At 43.5% G+C, this 21,833-nt stretch overlaps 1 protein-coding gene across 4 annotated transcripts in view; it reads left to right on the top strand.

Annotated features, from left to right (window-relative positions):
- Nucleotides 1–21,833, top strand: part of ASTN2 (astrotactin 2) — a 987,199-nt gene that overhangs the window by 920,685 nt on the left and 44,681 nt on the right. For all 4 annotated transcript variants that reach the window (XM_007968251.3, XM_007968252.3, XM_007968250.3 and 1 more), the window contains one exon: nucleotides 5,610–5,751. In XM_007968251.3, coding sequence (XP_007966442.1) covers nucleotides 5,610–5,751 — 142 coding nt within the window. The remainder of the gene's footprint in view (nucleotides 1–5,609; nucleotides 5,752–21,833) is intronic.

The following is a 21,833-nucleotide window of genomic DNA, read 5'->3' as shown; positions in this document are numbered from 1 at the left end:
AGTAGCTGCAAATCCTTGAATTAAGGTGTAGCATTCCCAAGCCTCTGTATTTCTCTCAGAGAATGTAGCACAGTTCTGGAATTCAAACACTTTAAGCACTGAAACTTTAAAACCAACTTTTATAAACAGTTTTGTAAAAAACTAAATAAAAACATGGACCATTAGTATATAAAAGAGATCAAACTAGAGTTGATCTAGTTGAAGGTCAGTGTGAGTATGTGGAAGACTGGCCCCAATCTCTCTCCTGTTAGTGTTCATCCTTGCCCCTGGAGTTCTCTATGTTATAATCTGCAAACCACTGTTAAAATATATGATATATTAGAAACATACTAAGCTCCTATCTCTTGGAGACTTTGTGTCTTTCTCAGAAATTCCAGGCTTAAGAAGATGGCAAGGAGGAACCATGTACCTAGCACAGCGTCTGGTGCATAGTAATTGCCCAGGGACTGTATGTCACATTCATGTTGAATAAAGTGGTCAGAAATTGGGGAGGAAGGGCTCCTGTGTTAGCTTTGAGAGATTTTCAATTCTCAGTGATTTTATCTCATAGGTTGGCTGATACAAGTTATCTCCTAGATGCCAGGAGTCAAGACACAAAGTTTTTGTTCCAAATCTCCTTCTGTTGAGTGTATGGGCATGGACCTGTCACATTCCCTCTCTGAGCTTCAGTTTTGTCACCTGTAAAAGCAGAAGCTTGGATAAAAATATATCTTTAAGAGTCCTTATCTCTACTCTGTTATGTTGAAAACAAGAATAAGAAAAACAAGGCTGTTCATGGTGGCTCATGCCTGTAATCCCAGCACTTTGGGAGGCTGACATGGGCAGATCACCTGAGGTCAGTTCAAGACCAGAATGGCCAACATGGTGAAACCCTGTCTCTACTAAAAATACAAAAATTAGCCAGGCATGGTGGTGGGCGCCTATAATCCCAGCTACTTGGGAGGCTGAGGTGGGAAAATTGCTTGAACTCGGGAGGTGGAAGTTGCAGTGAGCCGAGATCATGCCATTGCACTCCAGCCTGGGTGACAGAGAAAGACTCTTTCTCAAAAAAGAAAAATAAAAAAAGAATAAGAAAAACAAAAACAGTGATAGTTAATACACATTTTAAGCTCTTACTGTTTTCCAGGATACAGTATTTTATATGATGTTTGCAACTCTGTAAGTTAGATACTATGATTCTCCTCATTTTACATTTAAGGATATAGATGTACAGAGTTAAGAAGCTTGTCCAAGACAAGCAGTAAGTGAAGGAGTACTAGGATTTAATCCTAGGCAGAGTAAACTTAAAGCCCAGGCTCTTAACCACTGCTCTGTATATTATTGCTCATTCAGTTGTATGGTTGCCAGATGCAGAGTATGTTATATTGTGGAACCACAATACATGTGTTGAATTGCATTGATTTGCATTTGTGCATAGAGAAGCCCCCAGGCCTTTCTTAGTACCCCCTCCACTGGGTGAGGAAGAACACTGGGGGATTACTTCATTCACCTGTCTTCATCTAAGTTGCATTTAAACCTTCTGAAATCCAGTGCCAAAAAAAGCAATCTTACAATTTACTTTATAGGTTTGTTCTTGTATTTAACAACCCTTCCTGTTGTCAGATTACAAGCTGTAGAAGGTCAGGGACCATTTCTTTTATTGTCTCATTCCTCAAGCTAAGAGAGTGGCAGGAATTCAATTGCAAATTGAATAGCATTGAGAAACCTCCCTTTCTGATACTATCATTTTCAAACTTTCTCTAGGAGGCAGCATAGTATAAAAGAAAAGGTATATCTTTGGAACTGAAAAAATAGGGGTTCTAATCTCAGCTCTCTTCCTTTTTAACTGCAACATTAACCTCAGCTTTACCATGGGGATGATAAAATCTAACTTGTTAGATTGCTGTGAGGATTAAATGGAAAAAAGAAAAGTTATGTACTAGATGTCTGTTGCCTTCCTTTTAACTTTTTCATCTGAAGATGATTATTCATACAGTTGTGACCAGAACTGAGCACTAAATATCCTTATAATGATCTTGGTATGATTAGTTATACTGCATATACTGCAGGTGAGCCAGTTCCTTCACTTGAATTAAACCTGCAAACCTTAGAATTTTTCAGAACATAGAATCATACCAATCTTATTGACCTGACATATTTATGGGGCTTGTATCCATGGTCCAAATTATTCTGAAATTCATGGAAATATCTGGAAAGCTATTCCCATTTGAAAATGAATGTCAACCATCTTTTCATCTAAAGACAGGTAATTAACACAAGTCAGAAACATACTGAATTCCTTCATTGATATGGTTTGGCTGTAGCCTCACCCAAATCTCATCTTGAATTGTAGTTCCCATAATCCCCATGTGTCCTGGGAGGGACCTCGTAGGAGTTGATTAGATTATGGGGGCACTTCCCCCATGCTGTTCTCGTGATAGTAAGTGAGCTCTCATGAGATCTAATGATTTTATATGGGGCTTTTTCCCCCATCCCTGGGCACTCATTCTCTCTCCTGCCACCCTGTGAAGAGGTGCCTTCCGCCATGATTGTAAGTTTCCTGAGGCCCCTCCAGCCTTGCAGAACTGTGAGTCAATTAAACCTCTTTTCTTTATGAGTTACCCAGTCTCAAGTATTTCTTCATAGAACTATGAAGAATTGCTATGAACTATGAGAATGACGAATACACTCATGAAGATCCAACTCTCTCATTGGCTATCTGGAAACAAATTGAAAAGCAGACAGACATGGATCCAAGCTCAAAGAAAACAAACACATGTAGCCAGACTTGGAATCCTGAGAAACCAAGTGAAATAAGACCCTCACTCCATCTAGCAAATAATCCCATGTCTTCTCGCTCCCCGCCCCCTTTTTTTTAAAACTTTTTATCGCATACATTGCTCTGGAATTTGTGGTATTTTTTGAAATGGACATATTGTTAGTTTCTGGTTGTACTGTGAAAGAACCTGATATAAGAAGCCTACAGAAGAAGTGTGGGATGCCAAAATTTGTGCTGAATAAAAGATTCATTCATGACTTCATTTTCCAGACAAATCTCTGGTTCTAGGCATCTTTGTCTCTTTCTAGACCCTTGGCTTTACTTTGTAGACTCCAAATGCATAAGAGTGTTGTCAACTCCTTGTAACAAAAAGAAAAATGAAGACATTGAGGAGTTTAAGGACATGCAACCCATGGTGGAAATAGTACTCAGTCTCAGGTCTGTCTTGCAGTAGCAGCTGAAATTGCCTGTTGCCAACACTACCCTGATTTAGACACTTGATCCTAAATCTAGCATCTACATGTCAAGTCTATGGACCATATATTATCTTTGTGAAAAATGGAAACCGAAAAACAGTACCCATCAGACCTGTTCTATTGGACTATAGGAGCAAATACCTTCTAGAATTGTTGTTCGGCTGAATCCCAGGTCCATCTGGCCAATTCAGTCAGATATGTCTTGCAAGATTCACTTGTAAGAGGAAGAATGAAACTCTTCTTTTTAAAACTGTTTTTCTTTAAGAATGAAACTTTTGGGCCAGGCACAATGGCTCATGCCTATAATCTCTGCACTTTGGGAGGCCAAGGCTCAGGAGTTTGAGACCAGCCTGGGCAACAGGGTAAGACCCCATCTCTGCAAATAATACAAAAGTCAGCTGGTGTGGTGGTGCATGCCTATAGTCCCAGCTATTTGGGAAGCTGAGGTGGGAGGACCTCTTGAGCCTGTAGGGCAGAGGCTCCAATGAGCCGAGGTTGCACCACTGCACTCCAGACTTGGCACCAGAATGAGACCCTGTCTCAAAAAAAAAAAAATGAAAATAAATAAATAAAAATAAAGAATGAAACTTTTGTTTGAAAGACCAACAGGAAGTGATCTGTATATTCTGCTCAATCAGGTCCTTGGTAGAGAAGCACCCCCAGGCTGCTCTGAGTCCTAGTCTTCTGAAATACGAGCCAACACTATTGTTGCTTTATGGTTTCATGACATTGTCTTGTTCTTAATCCCAGGTAGAGAGGATGTAATGGAGCTGACATCCTTTTCTGGTTTATTACTGTGGTTGTACATGAATAGAGCTCTGAGGAACTCTCTATCAGGCAAGAAGAAAAGAAGAAAACAACAGTTGAGAGGCCTCATATCATTTTATACTGTGTGGTACAAAAATACCTCATATGTCAGTTTTTTTCCTAGATCATCCAATTTTAGAATTGGAGGGGAACTTAGAGGCCATTCAGTCTGGCCCATTTACTTTATTTTTAAGTAATTTTTATTGATATTTTTATGGGTTACAAAAGCAATATATGTTTATTGAAGATAATTTTTAAAATAGAGATAAACAAAAATAAGATAGAAAAAGTGCCCATTATGTCACTCTCCAGAGTCATTCTTAAACTTTTGTTTTTTTCTTCCTTATGTTTTTAAATGTATGTGCATATAAAATTTCTACATAAATGAGATTACTTTGTAATAGTGTAACCTGTTTTTTTAACTTCACATTATGTCATAAATACCCCTTGATATTCTTCCACAAATTATTTTAAATGACTATAAAATAGCCTATTGCATCATTGAACTCAATTGATATAGCCATTTCTATATAGTTGGACATTTAGCTGTTTCCACATTCTTGCTAGTATAAATAGTACTGCAGTGTTTGTCCTTATAACTTAATTTTTGTTCATATCTATATTTTTATTTTATTTTTTCAGGAATCCTAATAATGACTCTAGCACCTTCACCATGCAGAGGAGAACACTAAAGCACAAAAAATGAGGATTTAATTGTCCATGACTATACAGCAAATTCTCAGCAGAACTAAGACTAGATCCCAAGAGTCTAGATGTTCAGTTATTCTTTCTAGTTTTCTTTACTTCCTAGACTTCTTTATTAGTCCTGTTTCTAGTAAACTTCCACTACTACTTAAAACCCAATGGTTAGATTTAAAGTAAATTAAAGAAGTGATGGAGTTTGAGGATTACAAATATGTGGCACATAGTCTCCCATTGTTCCATCCTGTACATGGTGAAGGTTCCGTGACATCATGTACATCCAGTACACGATGAAGGTTCCATGACCTTCATCACTAATCAATCACAGAACTCTTTCCTCCTTAGCTGGTCTCTGTCCATCTCAGTATAACACTCCATGAATCCAGTACCCATGCATAATGTTGGCAAATTGGCATGAAAATTATTTTACATCTTTAGTCCAGTTCCTTCATTATACAAAGAAGGAAAATGCAATCCTAAGAAAGAGGAGTCTTGCTCAAGGAGTTAAGAGGAAGTGAATGGCAGTGACAAGGCCAGAGTAGTTACAGAAAAAAAAGCATAATATCCTTGCTACCTTTTCATGCATTTTTATTACACAATAATCTACCTCATTTGAGCCTTGCTACAATCTTATAAAGGTAGGTATTAGTATTTCCACTTGATGGATGAAAAGATTGTGCATAAATATGAACAAAGAGTCATCAAGGCTAAATACAAATCTGTGTCATTGTCATATATTTTGCTTTTTCTATCCATTATTTTTCTTGATAATGGTATCCAGACATTTGATAGGTTTGAATGACAGCAAAAACATGTGCTCACTATGGCCTGAGCTGGGGAGTTCATCTTTCTTTTTCTCCCTCCAGGAGAATTCCTGAGTTTTGCTGATGACTTACTCTCTGGCCTGGGCACATCTTGTGTAGCAGCTGGTCGAAGCCATGGAGAGGTCCCTGAAGTCAGTATCTACTCGGTCATCTTCAAGTGTCTGGAGCCTGACGGTCTCTACAAGTAAGATGTGTTGGGTGTGTGGGGACCATGAAGCAGACAGGATGATTTTAAGCCTAAGAGGAATGGCATGAGTTATTCTGTGCAGGCCAGCCAAATGTTTTGTTAGCTAGCCTATATATGCAACTTGAGATTCTAAGGTTTAGAAGTGTCCATTTGAGAAGTATGCCACAATGGATCACAGAATCACACCAAGTGAGTGCTGAAGTGCCCAGAGAGACCAGAAATTTAAAACCATTCCTTCTGCTAATTAGGAATCTGCAGCTCAGAGAGAGAAGAGTGTTTACTCAAGAGCACCGATCAAGTTATCAAGGATGGTTGGGACAGGGATCTCTGCCTAGTGGTCTTTTACTTCTTGTATCCTTTCTTCTCTTTAAATATTAGATTAGTATATCTGATATATAGACACATATACACTGAAATACACATATGAAATATGCATACTGAGATATATATGCCGATATATATTTAATATATACTTTTTATTAATAGATCCAGCTAGCCTTTTAAAAATAGTGCAATTATCACTCCTTTGTAGAGTATATTGGAGTCACCGCAAACTTCTGAAGATGCAAGAGATAATCACTCTGAGCTTCATTTGTTAGCTTTGGAAGAGAAAAGGAGCTCATTTGTTACTTTTTATTTCCTACCTCAGTGAGTGTTGTTTTTAGATCTGGATGCAACCATCATAAGCTATAACATAGAGCTTCATAGACCAACTCTCCTTATGTATACCCTAATTATGGAACCATAGGCCACCTCCCTTATCAACTTAGAAAGCTGAAGTTGTTACAAAGTTGAGCTTTATTCACCAGTTATTCAACTCATTTATTTATTACTGTATTTAGCCATTCAGGGATTCATTCTTTCCTCCATTTAACTATCTATCTGCCCAAAGATTTATCTATTTTCCATTCATCCCTTCCTCTTGCCCTTCTTCCCTCTTTCCCTCCATTCATGCATCTCTTCATCCATCTATTCACCTGCTCTTATATTCCTTCATTACATTAATTTATTCATTCATCAGTTACTTCATTCACTCATTCATAACTTATTTACTTATTCAGTAGACATTTGCTGAGTATTTCTTGTGTTTTGGTCTTGTGCTAAGCACTGTGGATATGAATGAGACTAAGACAGAAGTCCTATCCTCAGATAACATAACTTAATGATTGTGAGAAAGGCCACAGACTATGGATTCAAATCTGGCTTTGACATTTTTAGTTAAGTGACTTTAGATAAGTTGCCTTACCCCCTAAGTCTCTTATAAAGCCTTTGTAAAACAAATAATAAAACCCACCTTGTAGAAATGTGTGATAATTAAACGAGAAACACCCTGGCTTGGTATCTCCAAGCATGTGCGCAATAAGTGTTAGTCCCTCCACAATCTGTGAACCTTGCTCACCTCAAAACACAACCCATCTTCCCCTTCCTCTCCCTCCCTCTTCCTCACCCTTTTGAACACTTGATATATTCAGGCTCCTTGGTAACAACCAATGTGTTGGGTCACCAAACTCAAGAATGTCAAAAAAGCTGGCAATTGAGTCTTCTGCCCCTGACTCTGCAACCTACTATCTCTGAGATATTGGGACCCAAGCTTTATCTTAAGTCACTTGGGGGGCAGTGAATGCTCTAGGAATGGAATCCTCAAAGTAAATATACAATTCTACGTCTTCCAGTGGGACATCTGGGCAAATTTTACTAAAGTTTTAGGATGTACCTTAGGCCTTAAAGAATGACCACCATCCTCATGATGAGTAGTGGGATTGGGATCTGACTTTGACAGCACAACTCTAGACACTTAATCAATAAGCACTCACCAACACCTTGGGCTCTGGGATAATGACATGTGTGAAGTGAAACACAAGTATGTGACTACATTAAGAGAGATTAAGTCCTCTCTAACTCTGAAAACTATAATTCTGTGAAGAAAGTGAATGGCATTTTCAAAAGATTTTCTGATAGATGGCTTCCGGTTTCTCCCCTCCTTAGGGTTATAGACTAAAGACACACAGACCTGGATTCAAATCCTGACCCTGTCCTTTATCAGCTCTGTGACACTGAGTGAGCTGCCTAACCCTCTGAGTCTCCAATTCCTTCTCTTTGAAAATGTGGATAATATGGTGTTTGGTTCACTGGGACCCCAGGAGGACTCGATGGGATCATGGACAAAAGCTGTCTAGTGATGAGGTTCCAGTAGAAGCCTAAGAAGTGTTAGCTATTATCAATGTTGCTGTTGTTGCCCTTGTGATAATTTCAACTTTCTCCCATCCATCTACCAAATGATAGAAGATACAGCATCTGGCAGAGAAGGACGGTGTCCTGTTGGGTGATTCCTATTCACTAATACATAAGGAGTAACCCTATCTCTGGGTGACACTGTAGGGGCTTGATGTCGTCTGGGCTGGAATCCTGCAGCCCCATTATGTAGAGAGCAATGAAATGTTTTATGGAATCCCGAAAGCAATTAACACCGAGAGCTGACAAATCAGCTGACATTCTTTAAAAGTGATGAACACTTTCCTTTGCCCCTTCTTTTCCTCACTGCCTGACACCATCCCTCCTTTCCACCTCTTAAAGTATGGAACATTCTTTCTTCCTCTGTCCTGGAAATGTGCTTGTCAGGAGCTTGTCATCTCTGACTCTGAACACTTCTCTATTTTATTTATGTATTTTTGAAATGGATGATGTTAATGGCCCTGGGATCCAGGCCGCTCTGACCAGGAACCAGGGTGTTATTTGGAACGGTCTCTTATCCCATTGGCGGCTCTCCTCCCATGGAGTCTGACCAGCTCGGTCTGGAGTTTTAAAATAGTTCCAGTGTCAGTTCTTAGGGATTCTCATTTTCTGCTTGCTCGTTTTTTACCCAAATTCTTCTTCCTCTTGAGCCAAAAAGACTGTGTGTGGCAGTAGAAATAGCACAGGCCTTGGGGACAGGCAGGGCTGGGTGTGAACCCTGATTCTGACGCATGCTCATAACCTGCCCCGAGGCAGGTTTTTCACTGCTCTATGAGACAATTTCTACCTCTGGAAAAAGAGGCTGATGATTGTCCCTATCTCAAAGGGTTGTAAGGAAGAGGGTTGACTTTGAAAACTCCACAAACAAGGCTTACCTGAATTCTTGGCACGTAGGCAGCCTGCAGGAAGTGTTACCCACTTTCTTCTTCTCCCCTGACTCTTCTTCTCAATCCCTGGTTATCAGTGTCTTTTCTAAGCACAGCTCTGGAGGAACTGGCCCTTATCAGGCAAGTTGGAGTCCCGCTATCCTTGGAAGGAACGACCATCCAGAATCCTTTTGGGAGAAATGGAATGAGAGGAGAGGATTGATGCAGAGGAGAGAGGTCTCAGAATGGCCCAAGGTGTAGTTAAGCACAGTCAGACACCAAATTCTGCACCCATGCTTCTAAAGGATTCAGGTGGCAGGAGAGTGGAGGACTAGTCTCTCCACCAGGGGATCTGGGCTCATGCCCTGCTATTAGTTCTGCCTCTGGGACCTTGGATTAAATGTTCAGATTCCTTCCCTGTTCTGCAATGTCAGCATCTTTAAAATCAAGGTGCATGAGATTCTAGCTCATGAGTTCTGTCATGGGATTTATTTTCATCCCCTCTCTCCTTTTCCTGAGCTTCTGCCCTTCCAGCTTTTCTAGCTCTCTCACATCTATTTTGCACTACTGTGCCTCTCTGTGTCTCTGCCTGTTTCTCTTTGTCTTTTATTCCCTCTCCATGTAAGTATTTTCTGTATGGCTTCCTGTCTTTGTCTGTCTGTCATTCTCCCTACCATTCCTTTCTTTGTCTTTTTATTCATTATTTTAGTTTATGTTGCTATAAGTGTATCTCAGTTTCTTGGTCCTATTTTTTACTTGAAATTTGGCCTCTCTCCCTCTCTCTGGCCCCACTCCAACCCCAACTCCCTCTCTCCACCCCACCTAGGAAGGCAAATTTTTTCTTTAGCCCCATCCATCCATGTAACTTTACACAGCGCCACAGGGTAAGAATAATTGAACGAGTGAAAGTCAAGGCTGATTTTCTGTCCTAAGCTCACCCTGGTGTAACAAAACAGAAACATCAGCACCCGTGCCCTGTTTAAATTGAATTTCCTTGTTTGTTTCATTTGTTTTGCTTTTGAATGAAAACAAACAAGAGCAGCAGAGGGAGAGGGTCCCAGGAAGGTCTGACAGCAGGGCCAGCTCCTGCTGCCGTGGGTGGGTTGTTGGAATCGAGGGGTGACCCTGAGCAGAAGTCTCCACTCAGGGCCAATGGCTCAGGCCTGACTGGGCATCCATGGTCCCTGCCCTTGCCTGGCCAGAGGCCCAGACACCCTTCTTGTAGCTGCTCTCCAATTTCCTATTACCCAAGGTAATTAGCCTCTGTCTTGTCTTGGCTGCCTTGCCTTTCTCTAATTGTGGAAGGCTGCCAAAGGGTCCTCAGCAAGCATGCCAGCAGCAACCAGGCCTGATTCCTGGGGTGGGGGATGCATTCCCACACATTCAGAGGCTTGCCCCAGACCCGCCCTCACCTCCCTGGCTTCAGCTCTATGAAAGGAAAGCCAAGGGAGCCTGGGGACAGTAGTCAAGTGCCAACATCCATGGTGGGAACAGAGGCTTAGGCCAGAGGCTCTATCTTAGCGGGGTGGGTAGAATTGGAAGAGTAGAAGAAAAAGCAAAGCCCTGGAGAAGGGAGGGCATTGCGAAAAAAAAGCCTGAGTTTGGGAGTCTGACAGAAATTTTCACACTTGCTCTCAGTGGTACGTTGGGTCAGTTCTTCCCCCTCCTCTGGTCTTAGTGTTATTTGTGACATGGAAAGGTTAAGTTCAGTGAGTTCCGAGACTTGCACACTGAGGTGGGAATGGAGACTCCAAACAGAGGTTCTGATGCCCAGTACCACCAGGACTTTCTGGATAATGCTGCTAGTAATAATAATATTTTATTGAGTATTCACTATGTGCCAGGAACCATTCTAAGGTATGTGTACTATCTAATTCAATTCTCATGATAAACCTATAGATAGGGTATTGTTATTTTTATCCTCTCCCATTTCACAGATGGGAAAGCTAGGGCTTGAGGGAGTAATCATTTTCCCCAATGTCACATAATGAGAAGGGGTAGAGCTGAGATTCATACCCAAGCTGATTCTTAATGCCCACCTGCACCTCCCCTCCCCTCCTCCCATGTGCTGTTCAATGCACCTGGTGAGGTATGAGTGGAAGAGAACTTCCTAACTGCAAATGACACTGTTTGCAATGGAAAGAACACCAGACTTGGGGACCGAAGACTCAGATCACAGCCTATAGATGGCAGGTGGGGGTGCTTCACACCTCATCCTTCTCATTCGTAAGATGGAGATAATCAGTCTCATCCATAAAATGGAGATAATTTGTCATACCTCCCCCAAATTAAATTGGATAGTAGACAGAAATTTGCTTCAACATTTTCATAAGGTTGTGTATACATGTAAAGGGTTATCAGTGCCACTCTATGTTTTTCAAAAAGCAGCAACAGGAAAGGCAATAGACTTTGTGTATCTCCATCCCCTACCACTACTAGCACACACACATAATTTTAAATTAGGCCTATTAAATCAGACAGAGGTGGGTTTTTACCCACTGTGTGGCCTTGGGCAAGTTTCTTTACCACTCTGTTTCAGATTTTTTGTTTCATTTTGACTTTTTGAGACAGTCTGGCTCTGTCACTGAGGTTCTGGAGGGCAGTGATGCAATCACAGCTCACTGCAACCTCAAGCTCCCAGGCTCAAGCCATCCTCCCACCTCAGCCCTCTGAGTAACTGGTACTACAGGCATGTGCCATCATGTCCAGCTAATTTTTGTATCTTTTGTAGAGACGGGATTTTGCCATGTTGCCCAGGCTGGTCTCGAACTCTTGGGCTCAAGCCATCCACCTGCCTCGTCCTCCCAAAGTGCTGAGATTACAGGCATGTGCAACCATGCCCAGCCTGCTTCAGTTTTTTATCTGTAAAATTGAATCATAATAGGATCTATTTCATAGGGTTATGAGGATACAGTGAACTGAAATATGTAAAGAAGACAAGATAATGTCTAGCTCATTGTCAGTGCTTACCAAATGGCAGCAGGGGGAGGAGTAACCACTGTGACTACTGTTTGTGATGACAGACATTACCTAAGCAGTCACACGTAGGATGGCCTCTGCTAACACCATATGTTCACAGCCTTCCAGCAGGTTGGCATTCTTCTCCCACACTGGCCCCTACCCACCACTCTGCAGGCACGCTTGCTAGAGTGCACCAGTCTCTTCCTTCCTCAAGGTCTTTGCCTCTACTGTTCTCTTTCCGTGGGATGTCCTTCCCTTGGCTCTTCCATGTGTGTTTCCTTGTTCTCCTTCAGGTCCATGATTAGATGTTGCCTCCTTAGAGACGCCTTCCTTTGTCACTTGTATCTACCTACCTGCCGTGCACACAGACACACAAAGCCATGGTACTCACTAATACTGTAATGATTTAGTCTCTATTACTTGTTTTTGTGTATCTTTTCTCACTAGAAGGACACTGGACCAGGGTCTGTGTCTGCCTTGTTCATCCTCTATCCCTGGTACCTAGAATAGTAACTGACACTAGGTAAAAATCCAGTAAATATTTGTTGAATGATTTGAACACGTTTTCAAGTCAATGTAGAAATTCTGTAGACACTGACTTCTCCCCTTCACTAATATAAAATTTCCTACTCACTTTCTCACCAAATATTCAGGAGACACCCACTATGTGCCAGGCTGTGGTCCAGTACTATAGCTCTACATCTGTCTCTAGGTTTCTATGTTTCTATTTCTATCTTTCTCTGTCTACTTTCCTCTCTTGGCTCCCTCCTTTCCCCTTCCCTCTCTCCCTCCCTGCTTCCCTTCCCTTCCTCCTTTCCTTCCCCACTTCCTCCCTTTCTTCCTTCCTTCTTTCCTTCCTTTCTTCCCCATCCTTCCTTGCTTACTTCCCTCCCTCCCTCTCTTTTTCTTTCTTTCTTATAAACCTTATTTAATCTAATCCTCAAAACAACTCTGTAAGGTAGTTGCTGTTATTCTCACTTAACAGATAAGGCAACTAAGGCACAGAGAGGCTAGGTAACTTGACTACGGCCACAGTGCTAGTAAGTAGAGGCAGATTTCCAGCCCATTTATCTCCACTGCCTGAACTGAAAATTGCCACACTGAATTATGAGAAGAGTTGGGCATATAGCAATGACAGGGGTCAGAGTGGAAGCTGTGAGCAGGGATCTTTTATGCAAAGATCCACGCCCAAATGGGTTGGAAACAATATGGAAAACAAACTTTTAGTTTTCACACAAAAGCTACATGGCTACCATTGAATTTCAAATTTTGTCCCTTCCCTGCCGTCCTCACAGCACTACACACACAGTTGTACATGGGGTCTGCATGAGAACCCCTGCTCCTCCCTAGGGATGGACTCCCGTTGTCATTTGCGCGATACCCTTGATTCCCAGCTCTCATCTGCTGAGCTGTTTCCCAGCACTCTCAGACTCCCATGTGTTTCAGCAAACAAGTCCAGGCTCCTGGCCCAACAATCCTATTCCAAAAGCCCAGGGGGCTGGGAGCTTTGGATGGAGCATTGCTGGCCTGTCCACCACCCTCAGGACACCACCTCTCCTGGGCACAGCCTGGGAAGCACATCACAGAGGCAGCCAGGGCCACCACCATGGATACTATAATTATATATTAGATGAAATCCCAATGTTTCCCTTTATTTACATTCCTACCCTACCCTCTTCATTTCCTTTCTTCATGCCAAAAATCAGCACAGAATTTACTGGAAACAGCATGAAAGTCATCAGGAGCCCTCCAGGGCTGGCTTTCAAAAGTGCTTGTCCAGATGATAGGAGGTGAGATTGCTGAGGGTCATCCTGTCTCTGGCCCTCAGCAGCTATGGGGCCTTTGGCAAGTGGTTTCCACTTTGGAGGCCTTCATTTCTCCATTTGTAGAAGAGGGCTTGAAAGGGGCCGTCTCAAATGAACTTTTCATGAATTCAGAGGCTGTGCATTTCTTTTCCTTTTTTTTTTTTTTTTTTTTTTGAGACACAGTCTCCTTCTGTTGCCCAGGCTGGAGTGCAGTGGTGTGATCTCAGCTCACTGCAACCTCTGCCTCCCGGGTTCAAGCGATTATTCTGCTTCAGCTTCCTGAGTAGCTGGGACTACGGGCATGCCCCACTGTGCCCAGCTAATTTTTGTATTTTCAGTAGAGACGGGATTTCACCACATTGGCCAGGCTGGTTCGAACTCTTGGCCTCGTGATCCACCCTTCTCAGCCTCCCAAAGTGCTGGGATTACAGGTGTGAGCCACCACACCCAGCCTGAGACTGTGCATTTCCAGAGATGATGGGGACAAGGAGATGGTCTCCAGCCCCTGGCAACTGGAGAGGCAAGGATCTAGTCCAGGTGAAAGAATTTTATTCAGCTTAAGATCAGATGTTTCTGCTTTCTCTTAGCATCAGTGACCCAATGCTCAGTGGGCCTGTTGGGCCACCTCCTAGATAGGACCCTGAAGGGACTTTCAGCTCCTGTGAGAAGGGAGCAAACAGGAAACCTTCCATGCTGACCAGAGGCCTGGGCTGCAGCCCAAGGTTTATCCAGGACACACCAGGGAAAGAATCCAGGAGAGGCTTGATAGGGTTCTTGTACTGCTCTGTTCTGGCTTTTTCTTTCCACTGTGAACTTTTCATTCTTTATTTCATTTTATTCCTCCTTTCTTCCCTCCATTCATTTTCTTCCCTGGCTGTCCTCCCTACCTTCCTTCCTTCCTTCCTTCCTTCCTTCCTTCCTTCCTTCCTTTTTTCCTTCCTTCCTTCCTTCCTTTCTTCCTTCCGTCCTTCCTTCCTTCCTTCCTTCTCTTCTTCCTTCCTTTCTCCCTCCCTTTCCCTTTTCCTTTCCTTCCTTCCTCTATCCCTCCCTCCCTTCCTCTCTCCCTCCTTCCCTCCTCCTTCTCTTTCTTCCTGTTTCCCTGCCTCCTCTCCCATATTTGTAACCTCTCTCCTTTGCTTTCTCCTTTTGTTCTTTCTTAAACTGTTTCTGCCTGGCCTTTTATTTCCCCCTCTGCACTCTGTTTCTTCTTCTTTTCTTTCTTGTTCTCTCTTTCTTGGTCATGGACACTACTTCCCTCTTCGTGTCACCCTGGCTTCCTGTCCATCTTTCTCTGTCTTTTTCTTTTCTGTCTTTCTTTCTTTTTTTTTTTTTGATTAGGAGTCTCACTATGTTGCCCAGGCTGGTCTTGAACTCCTGAGCTCAAGCCATCCACCTGCCTTGGTCTCCCAAAGTACTGGGATTACAGGCGTGAGCTACAGTGCCTGGCCTGTCTCTGTCTTTTTGTGTCTGTGTGTACCTCTCTTCTACTTGCTCTGTGTCTGTACCCCTGTCTCTTTCTCCTTTTCTTATCACTTCTCAGTCCCTGTCTTTCTCAGCCCTAGGGTCTCTCTTCTTCTATCCTCCTGTGCATTTTTCTCTCCACTTTCCTCCTCTGACACCCCACACCCCACACCAGCCTAAGTACAAGGATCTGTGCCTATTATCTGATTCTGGGCTGAATGGCAATTTAGGTGTGGCCAAGGGTCTCAGAGCTCAGTAGGGATGGGGCTGACCGATGTCCCCAAACTCGAGTGGAATGTGAACTTCCCTTGGCTATGGTGTCCAGTTCTAATTGGTTAGAGGATGGGGGCAAGTACGGCAGCCTGGCGACTCAATTCCATCTAACATCAGGTCGTACTGACCTCTCCAAAGTGCACAGTTGGGGCCTGGGAGAGGGGAATAGCTGTCCTCAAGCCAGAAGCAAATACAGCCATGCATCCCAGGCCAAGAGAGACTCGTAGAGGAAAAATAATGCTGTTTTTCAGCCGACAGACAGTGAGGCTCCTAAAACCTGCTGGGGACTCTCAAGCAGGCTATTTCTTTCCTCACACTGCGTCAAGATTCCATCCAGGAATGGGACACCAGCCAGGGTTCCAGAGGGACAGGGCACAGACTGCTCATGTGACCTCGTGGAATGGGGAGGGGGTTGGAGCTGAGGCTGCTCTGGAGGGCTAAGCCTTGAATACTGAGCAGAGGAGCTGGGCTTTCTCCTGCAGGCAGAGGGGAGCCAGGAAGGGCATTGGAGGAGGGACAGGATGTGTCTTAACCTGTGTGTTGTGGTGACAACCCTGACCATGGTTTGGAGAACAGGCTGAGTTGAGTTGAGAGCCAGGAGGGCCATTTGATATTGATAAAAGGGGGAAGGATGGAGTCCACACACATTTGGGGACCAGCAAGTGTTGCTCTGAATAGCGAATGTGCTGGGCCAAAATGGAACAGCACAGTCTCAGGAAACATCTGGAAACAACTTTTTCATAACTGACTGCAATGTACAGTGTTCAAGAAAAGAGCATATTTGTTGACTATCTAGGAGGTGCCTCACAGTAAGGTAGGCACTTGTGCTGCAGAACTAACCAAACCAAAGTATTTGCCCTCGTGGAGCTCATATTCATGGTGTTGAATACAGAGAAGGGACCAGGTTGTTACTTGACACTGTATATCATGCTCCAGGGGCTGTGGGGACACCAAGGAAGAGCCACTAGCCCAGCCAGGGGAACCTTCTGCTGCAAGTCTTCTGAAGAAGTGAGAGGATGGATTGCAGTGGGTTGAACAATGTCCCTGAAAAATTCACATCTCTCTGAAACCTCGGGATGGGGCTTTATTTGGAAATCGTCTTTGCAGATATATTTACTTAAGGATCAAGATGAGGTAATACTGGATTAAGTTAATTCCTTAATTCAATGACTGATGTCACTCTAAAAAGACAGAGCAAAGAAGACATGTGAAGACAGAGGCTAAGATTAGAATGATGCCGCCTCAAGCCAAGGAACACCTGGGGCCATCCGAAGCTGAGAGTGTCAAGGAAGGATTCTTTCCAAGAGCCTCCAGAGGAAGCATGGCCATGCAGATGCCTTGTTTTCGCACGTCTAGCCTCCAGAACTCTGAGAGAATACACTTCTGTTGTTTTAAGCCACCAAATTTGTGGTGTCTTTTAATGGTAGCCCTAAGAAACTAATATGAGGGAAAAGAGGATTTGGGACAGAGGACAGACTGTGAGCAGGCTGGGGTACGAGAGACAACGGTGCAGCAGACAGTATAGCTGGAATGTGGAAGGCCAGGCAAAGTAGGAGATTTGGGGCTATGGAGGCAGGCAAGGACCTCATCAGCCAAGTTGGGCTCCATGAGGAACATGGGGAAGCTTCCAGGGAGTTGGTGGTATGAATGAGCTTCATTGCTGCAGGAAAGAGTTGACTTGCAACGGGAAGGCCAAGCATCTGAACAATGCCTAGAGGAGAGGAAACAGGTCCCCGAGGCCCTAGAAATGATGACCATGAAGAACACTTGAGTGACCTTGAATGTTTATTCAAGTTAAGAAAAGACACAAAAGGGTGCAACCAATGTCTTCAACCCTCTGTAGAGTTACACAGGGGTAAGGGGCACAGATGTGTTCACTGTGACTCCAGAGGGCGGGACAGTGGTACAAGGCTATAAGGCAGATTGATTTTGGATCACCACAGGAAATGTTCTATTACTGACTTTCAGTGAGCTGCCAGTCTCGGTGGGCAGTGAGAGCCCCATGCTCAGGGCAGCAGGGAGCTGTTAGGGATGAGGCAAACTCTAAGCCATGCTTTATAAGAAGGAACTTTCCAGTGATGGCAATGAGTCAGTGTGGCCAGATGCTTGATAATAGAGAGTAGTGAGGACTGCAGTAAATTAGGCATGGCACAGAGAATACTTAGTTCCAGCTGCTGATTACCATTTGAGACTGCTGACTTGGTGTTAATACATCTTCCAAGCCAGAAATCTAGATGCTTATGTGAAACCTCCTAATTATTACATGCTGGCAACCAATTTAAAATTGGCCAAATACACCAATTTTGTAGGTGAGAATTCACCTGGAGATCATTAATTTGGGAACTCTTATGTAGGTCACTTCTCTCAGTGTATAGATGAGGAAGCAGAGACCCCAAGAGACTCATTGGCATCATAGTCAAGGCAGAGCCAGGAATGACACATGGGAATCCTGACTTCTGACTTCTGTCTTTTACTGGTGGGCTGTGACCATCACTTTCTACTTTAGGGTTCCTTGTCAGGAACAAAGCACCCAGTTAGTTCAACATAGAGAGAGGTGTCTGGAGTGGGATCACAAGCCCCATGTAGGCTGCATGCCCAACTTTGCTGTCCATCCACCTGGGGCCTTGGGCAAAGAGCTTCAGTTTTCTAATCCTCAGTTTCCTTTTCATTGCAATGAGGGGCTCAGATAGACAAGTTCCTTTCTGCTTTGATCATTTAAGACTCTAGGAATGAAACCAGGCTAGAGGCCAGGCTTCTTAACTTTTCCCTGCTCTCATTATCTTGGCTGTGGGTCCATCACTGCACATAGAGGGGCTGCCTTCCCCCCACTCCCACCTCCATTTGTGAAGAATGTTGTGAGCAGTCCTGAGTCATCACTGGAAAGGTGTTAGTGGACTGTAGGGATCACCATTAATGATGTGTAGAGAGTCAGAGGTGAGACAGAATCCAGACTTCTGGCAGTTTTCTTGCTGCTCTGTTCTCCTTTCCCCCAAAGACAGACTCCACCATCCACCAACAACCCTATTCCACTTTCATATTTGAATCACAGGATAGTAGATCTTGAGACTGCAAACACCACTGATCTAAACCCTCTCTCTTTATGGGAAAAACTAAAGCCAGGGAGGAGATAGGGCTTGACCCAGGTCACCCAGAGAGCCAGAGCCAGAGCTGGGCTGAACCAGGGCTCTTCACCTCTACTATAGCCTACCTGCTGCTCTCGTGTACTAGATTCAAGCACCCATCTGCCCCTGATCCTCTTGGGTATCGGAGAGTCTATGAGCATGGGGTTTTGAGTCAGATTATTCTAGGGTCATTTCAAATCTCAGACAGTTTCTGGCTGTATAAGATGCTTATTTCTTCTGGGTCTCAATTTCCACATCTATACAGTGAGAGTATTGCTATTTTCCATGTTAGAATTTTGTTGTGAAACAAATACACATGCAGAGCTTCCAAGCATGGAGTGTCCGGAACAATATGAAACACGTACCATACCAAGTACATGCAAGATCTTTCTTGAGTAGTTTTTATTTTTTTTATTTTTTATTTTTTTTTTGAGACGGAGTCTTGCTTTGTCGCCCAGACTGGAGTGCAATGGCACGATCTCAGCTCGCTGCAACCTCCACCTCCTGGGTTCAGACAGTTCTCCTGCCTCAGCCTCCCAAGTAGCTGGGATTACAGGTACCCACCAACATGCCCAGTTAATTTTTGTATTTTTAGTAGAGACGTCATTTTACCATGTTGGCCCAGCTGTTCTCAAACTCCTGACGTCAGGTGATCCACAGGCCTCGGCTTCCCTAAGTGCTGGGATTACAGGCGTGAGCCACGGCGCCCAACCTCAAGTAGGTCTTTAGCTGCCAACTGAAGTGATGACCTTGAAGGAGACTCATGCTTGGCTAATTGTCCTGCCCACTGTGCAGTTACTCATGTTTTTCTGTTCCTGAGCATCTCCCAGAAGCCCTTTGGACAAGGGATCTGGCTAGTTTGAGTTGTTTTCCCCCATCATCTGACATAACAAGAGATGCCTTTCCTCCCTCTCTTTTTATTCTACTATTCCTTGAACCTATACCTAATATGTTTCTCTTTAGCAGAGAGAATGAAAACTGTCTGTAATCTCAGAGTAGAATAGGTTTTAGAAACCATGGTTTAGTTACCTGTAAATCTATAACATATGGCCTGGCACTTAGTAGGTACTTAATTTAGCAAACATCAAAGATCGGTAATAGGTATTACAGGTTGAATGAATGAAGACAGTCTGTCATGTAAACAGCGTAGTTATCAGTCAAGAACATAGCAATGATGTGGTCCCTGCCTCCCAATCGTTGCTATCATGTACCATTTATCAAACTCTATTACATGCCATTCATTATGCTAAGATCTTTTGGTCCACTAACTCTTTGAACCTTAATAATATGGTACCCTCTAAGGTAGATACTATCCATATTTTACAGGCAAGAAAACTAAGATAGGAAGGCTTAATGGTTTGCCCAAGGTCACCTAATTAGTAAGTGAAAGAACCATGATTCTTTTTTTTTTTTTTCCAAGACAGAGTCTCGCTCTGTCGCCCAGGCTGAAGTGCAGTGACACAATCTTGGCTCACTGCAAACTCTGCCTCCTGGGTTCAAGCAATTCTCCTGCCTCAGCCTCCTGAGTAGCTGGGATTACAGGTGTGCCCCTCCCAACACACAGCTAAATTATTTTTTTATTTTTTTATTTTTACTAGAGATGGGGTTTTGCCATGTTGGCCAGGCTGGTCTTGAACTCCTGACCTCAGATGATCTGCCCGCCTCCGCCTCCCAACTTGCTGGAATTACAGGTGTGAGCCACCGTGCCTGGCCAGAACCATGATTCTAACACAAGCTCTCTGGCTCCAAAATCCGCACTTGTGTATTCTTATGCACTTCTCTCTTAGGCAGTGACCAAGCTGGAAATCAAAGTCTTATGGCTGAGACTGAAAGAGCTTTGCCCAGTGTTAGGGACAAACTTTTAAGCAGCTAATCATCTTAGGGGTAGAAGGTGATTTGCCCCATAATAAAGGCATGGGAGTTCTGAGGAGGCTGTGATCTCTAACAGCCAGTGTGCCTTTGGGGAGGCACCTTTGAGCTAGGTCTGGAAGAATGGATAGAATTGAACACTTAGAACTGGGGAGGTTATGGCATCACAGGCAGAAGGAATAGCTGAAATGAAGGCAGGGAGGTAGGATATTGAAGGGACCACATATGGGGTACAACAGAAAGTTCAGAGCAGTTGAAATGTATAGTATATGAGGTTAGAGAGGCAGGACTTGCAAGGCCTCATAATGTGTGCTAAGGAAGAGCAGTAATAAGGCCACACTTGGGTTTTAGAAAGATCTCCGTGGTGCATAAGTTAGAATAGAGGAGACTGCAGGTAGGGAGACTAGTTTGGGGTCTGGCTGAGAGAATAAATCTGGATTTAGAACTATGCAGAGGGCTGGAGAGGAGAAGACAGATGATGGGGGTCATAGCATGTAGGGCTGTTGCATTCGCGGGTTTCTTTGGGACTCTATCAAAGGACAACCAATAAGTCAGCCTTAGTGAGAAGACAGAGCCCAAGGTTTGAAATGTAAAAACCTGGTTTCAAATTCTGACTTCTCCAGTTTGTAGCTGGGTAGCCTTTGAAAAATTGCCTAACCTTGGAGACCAAGCCTTTTCCTGCATCCAAAAAGTGAGAGTAATAAATTCTTCTTCAGAGTGTACGTGTGAAATTAAAACCGAATATTCCATATGTCCATTTCTGGCACCTAGTAGGCTCTTTATTCCTAAGAATTTCCTGCTGTCCTTTCCATTTGCTTCACTCTTATTGCAGTAAACATTCATATGAATTCCCCCCCTCCACCGCCTTCACTGCCCAACTTCCCTCTCTGTCCCTCTTTCCCCGGGATGCCAGAAATGAAATAACATTCTTCACATGTTTGTTCTAAAGCTCCTGGCAGCCTTCCCAAAGACCCCTGGCTGGGTCAGGACTGATTTGCATTAGCATGTGTGAGGCCAGCCTGAAGGGGAGGGAGAGGCCCTGTTTTCAGGGAGTTTCAGCAGGCACCCCTGCCAGAAAAAGGAGAAGTTACTATTTCTTTCTGGGAAACATTCACAGATTAAAACAAGCAAGAAAGGCCGGGAAGCTGTCTCGCTTGTGGAGAGGTTGTGTGTGGGTGAGCTGCCTATCTGACTCTCACGACTGGATCCAACTCCTCTCACCCTTATCGCAGGCCTGTCCCCAGAAATCTCTCCTCCAAACAGTGTAGTAACTTAACACCATTACATAGATCTTTCTTAATCATATCTATAGCCTGTAACAGGGGGAAGAGAGAGAGCAAAGAGGCAAAGAAGACACTCAGAAGCTACAGGATAAACAAACAGTAATTTTGCTGGCTTCTACACAGATATTAAATCAACACAAAAAATCATTTAAAAAAAGAAAAAGGAGAGGAAACCCCAGAGTTTTTTTATTTGTTTGTTTTTGCTTT

This window comes from Chlorocebus sabaeus, chromosome 12 (genome assembly GCF_047675955.1).
Source record: "Chlorocebus sabaeus isolate Y175 chromosome 12, mChlSab1.0.hap1, whole genome shotgun sequence".
In the NCBI taxonomy this organism is placed as follows: Eukaryota; Metazoa; Chordata; class Mammalia; order Primates; family Cercopithecidae; genus Chlorocebus; species Chlorocebus sabaeus.
The sequence above is the reverse complement of the archived record's forward strand: the minus strand, read 5'-3'. Positions and strand labels throughout refer to the sequence as shown.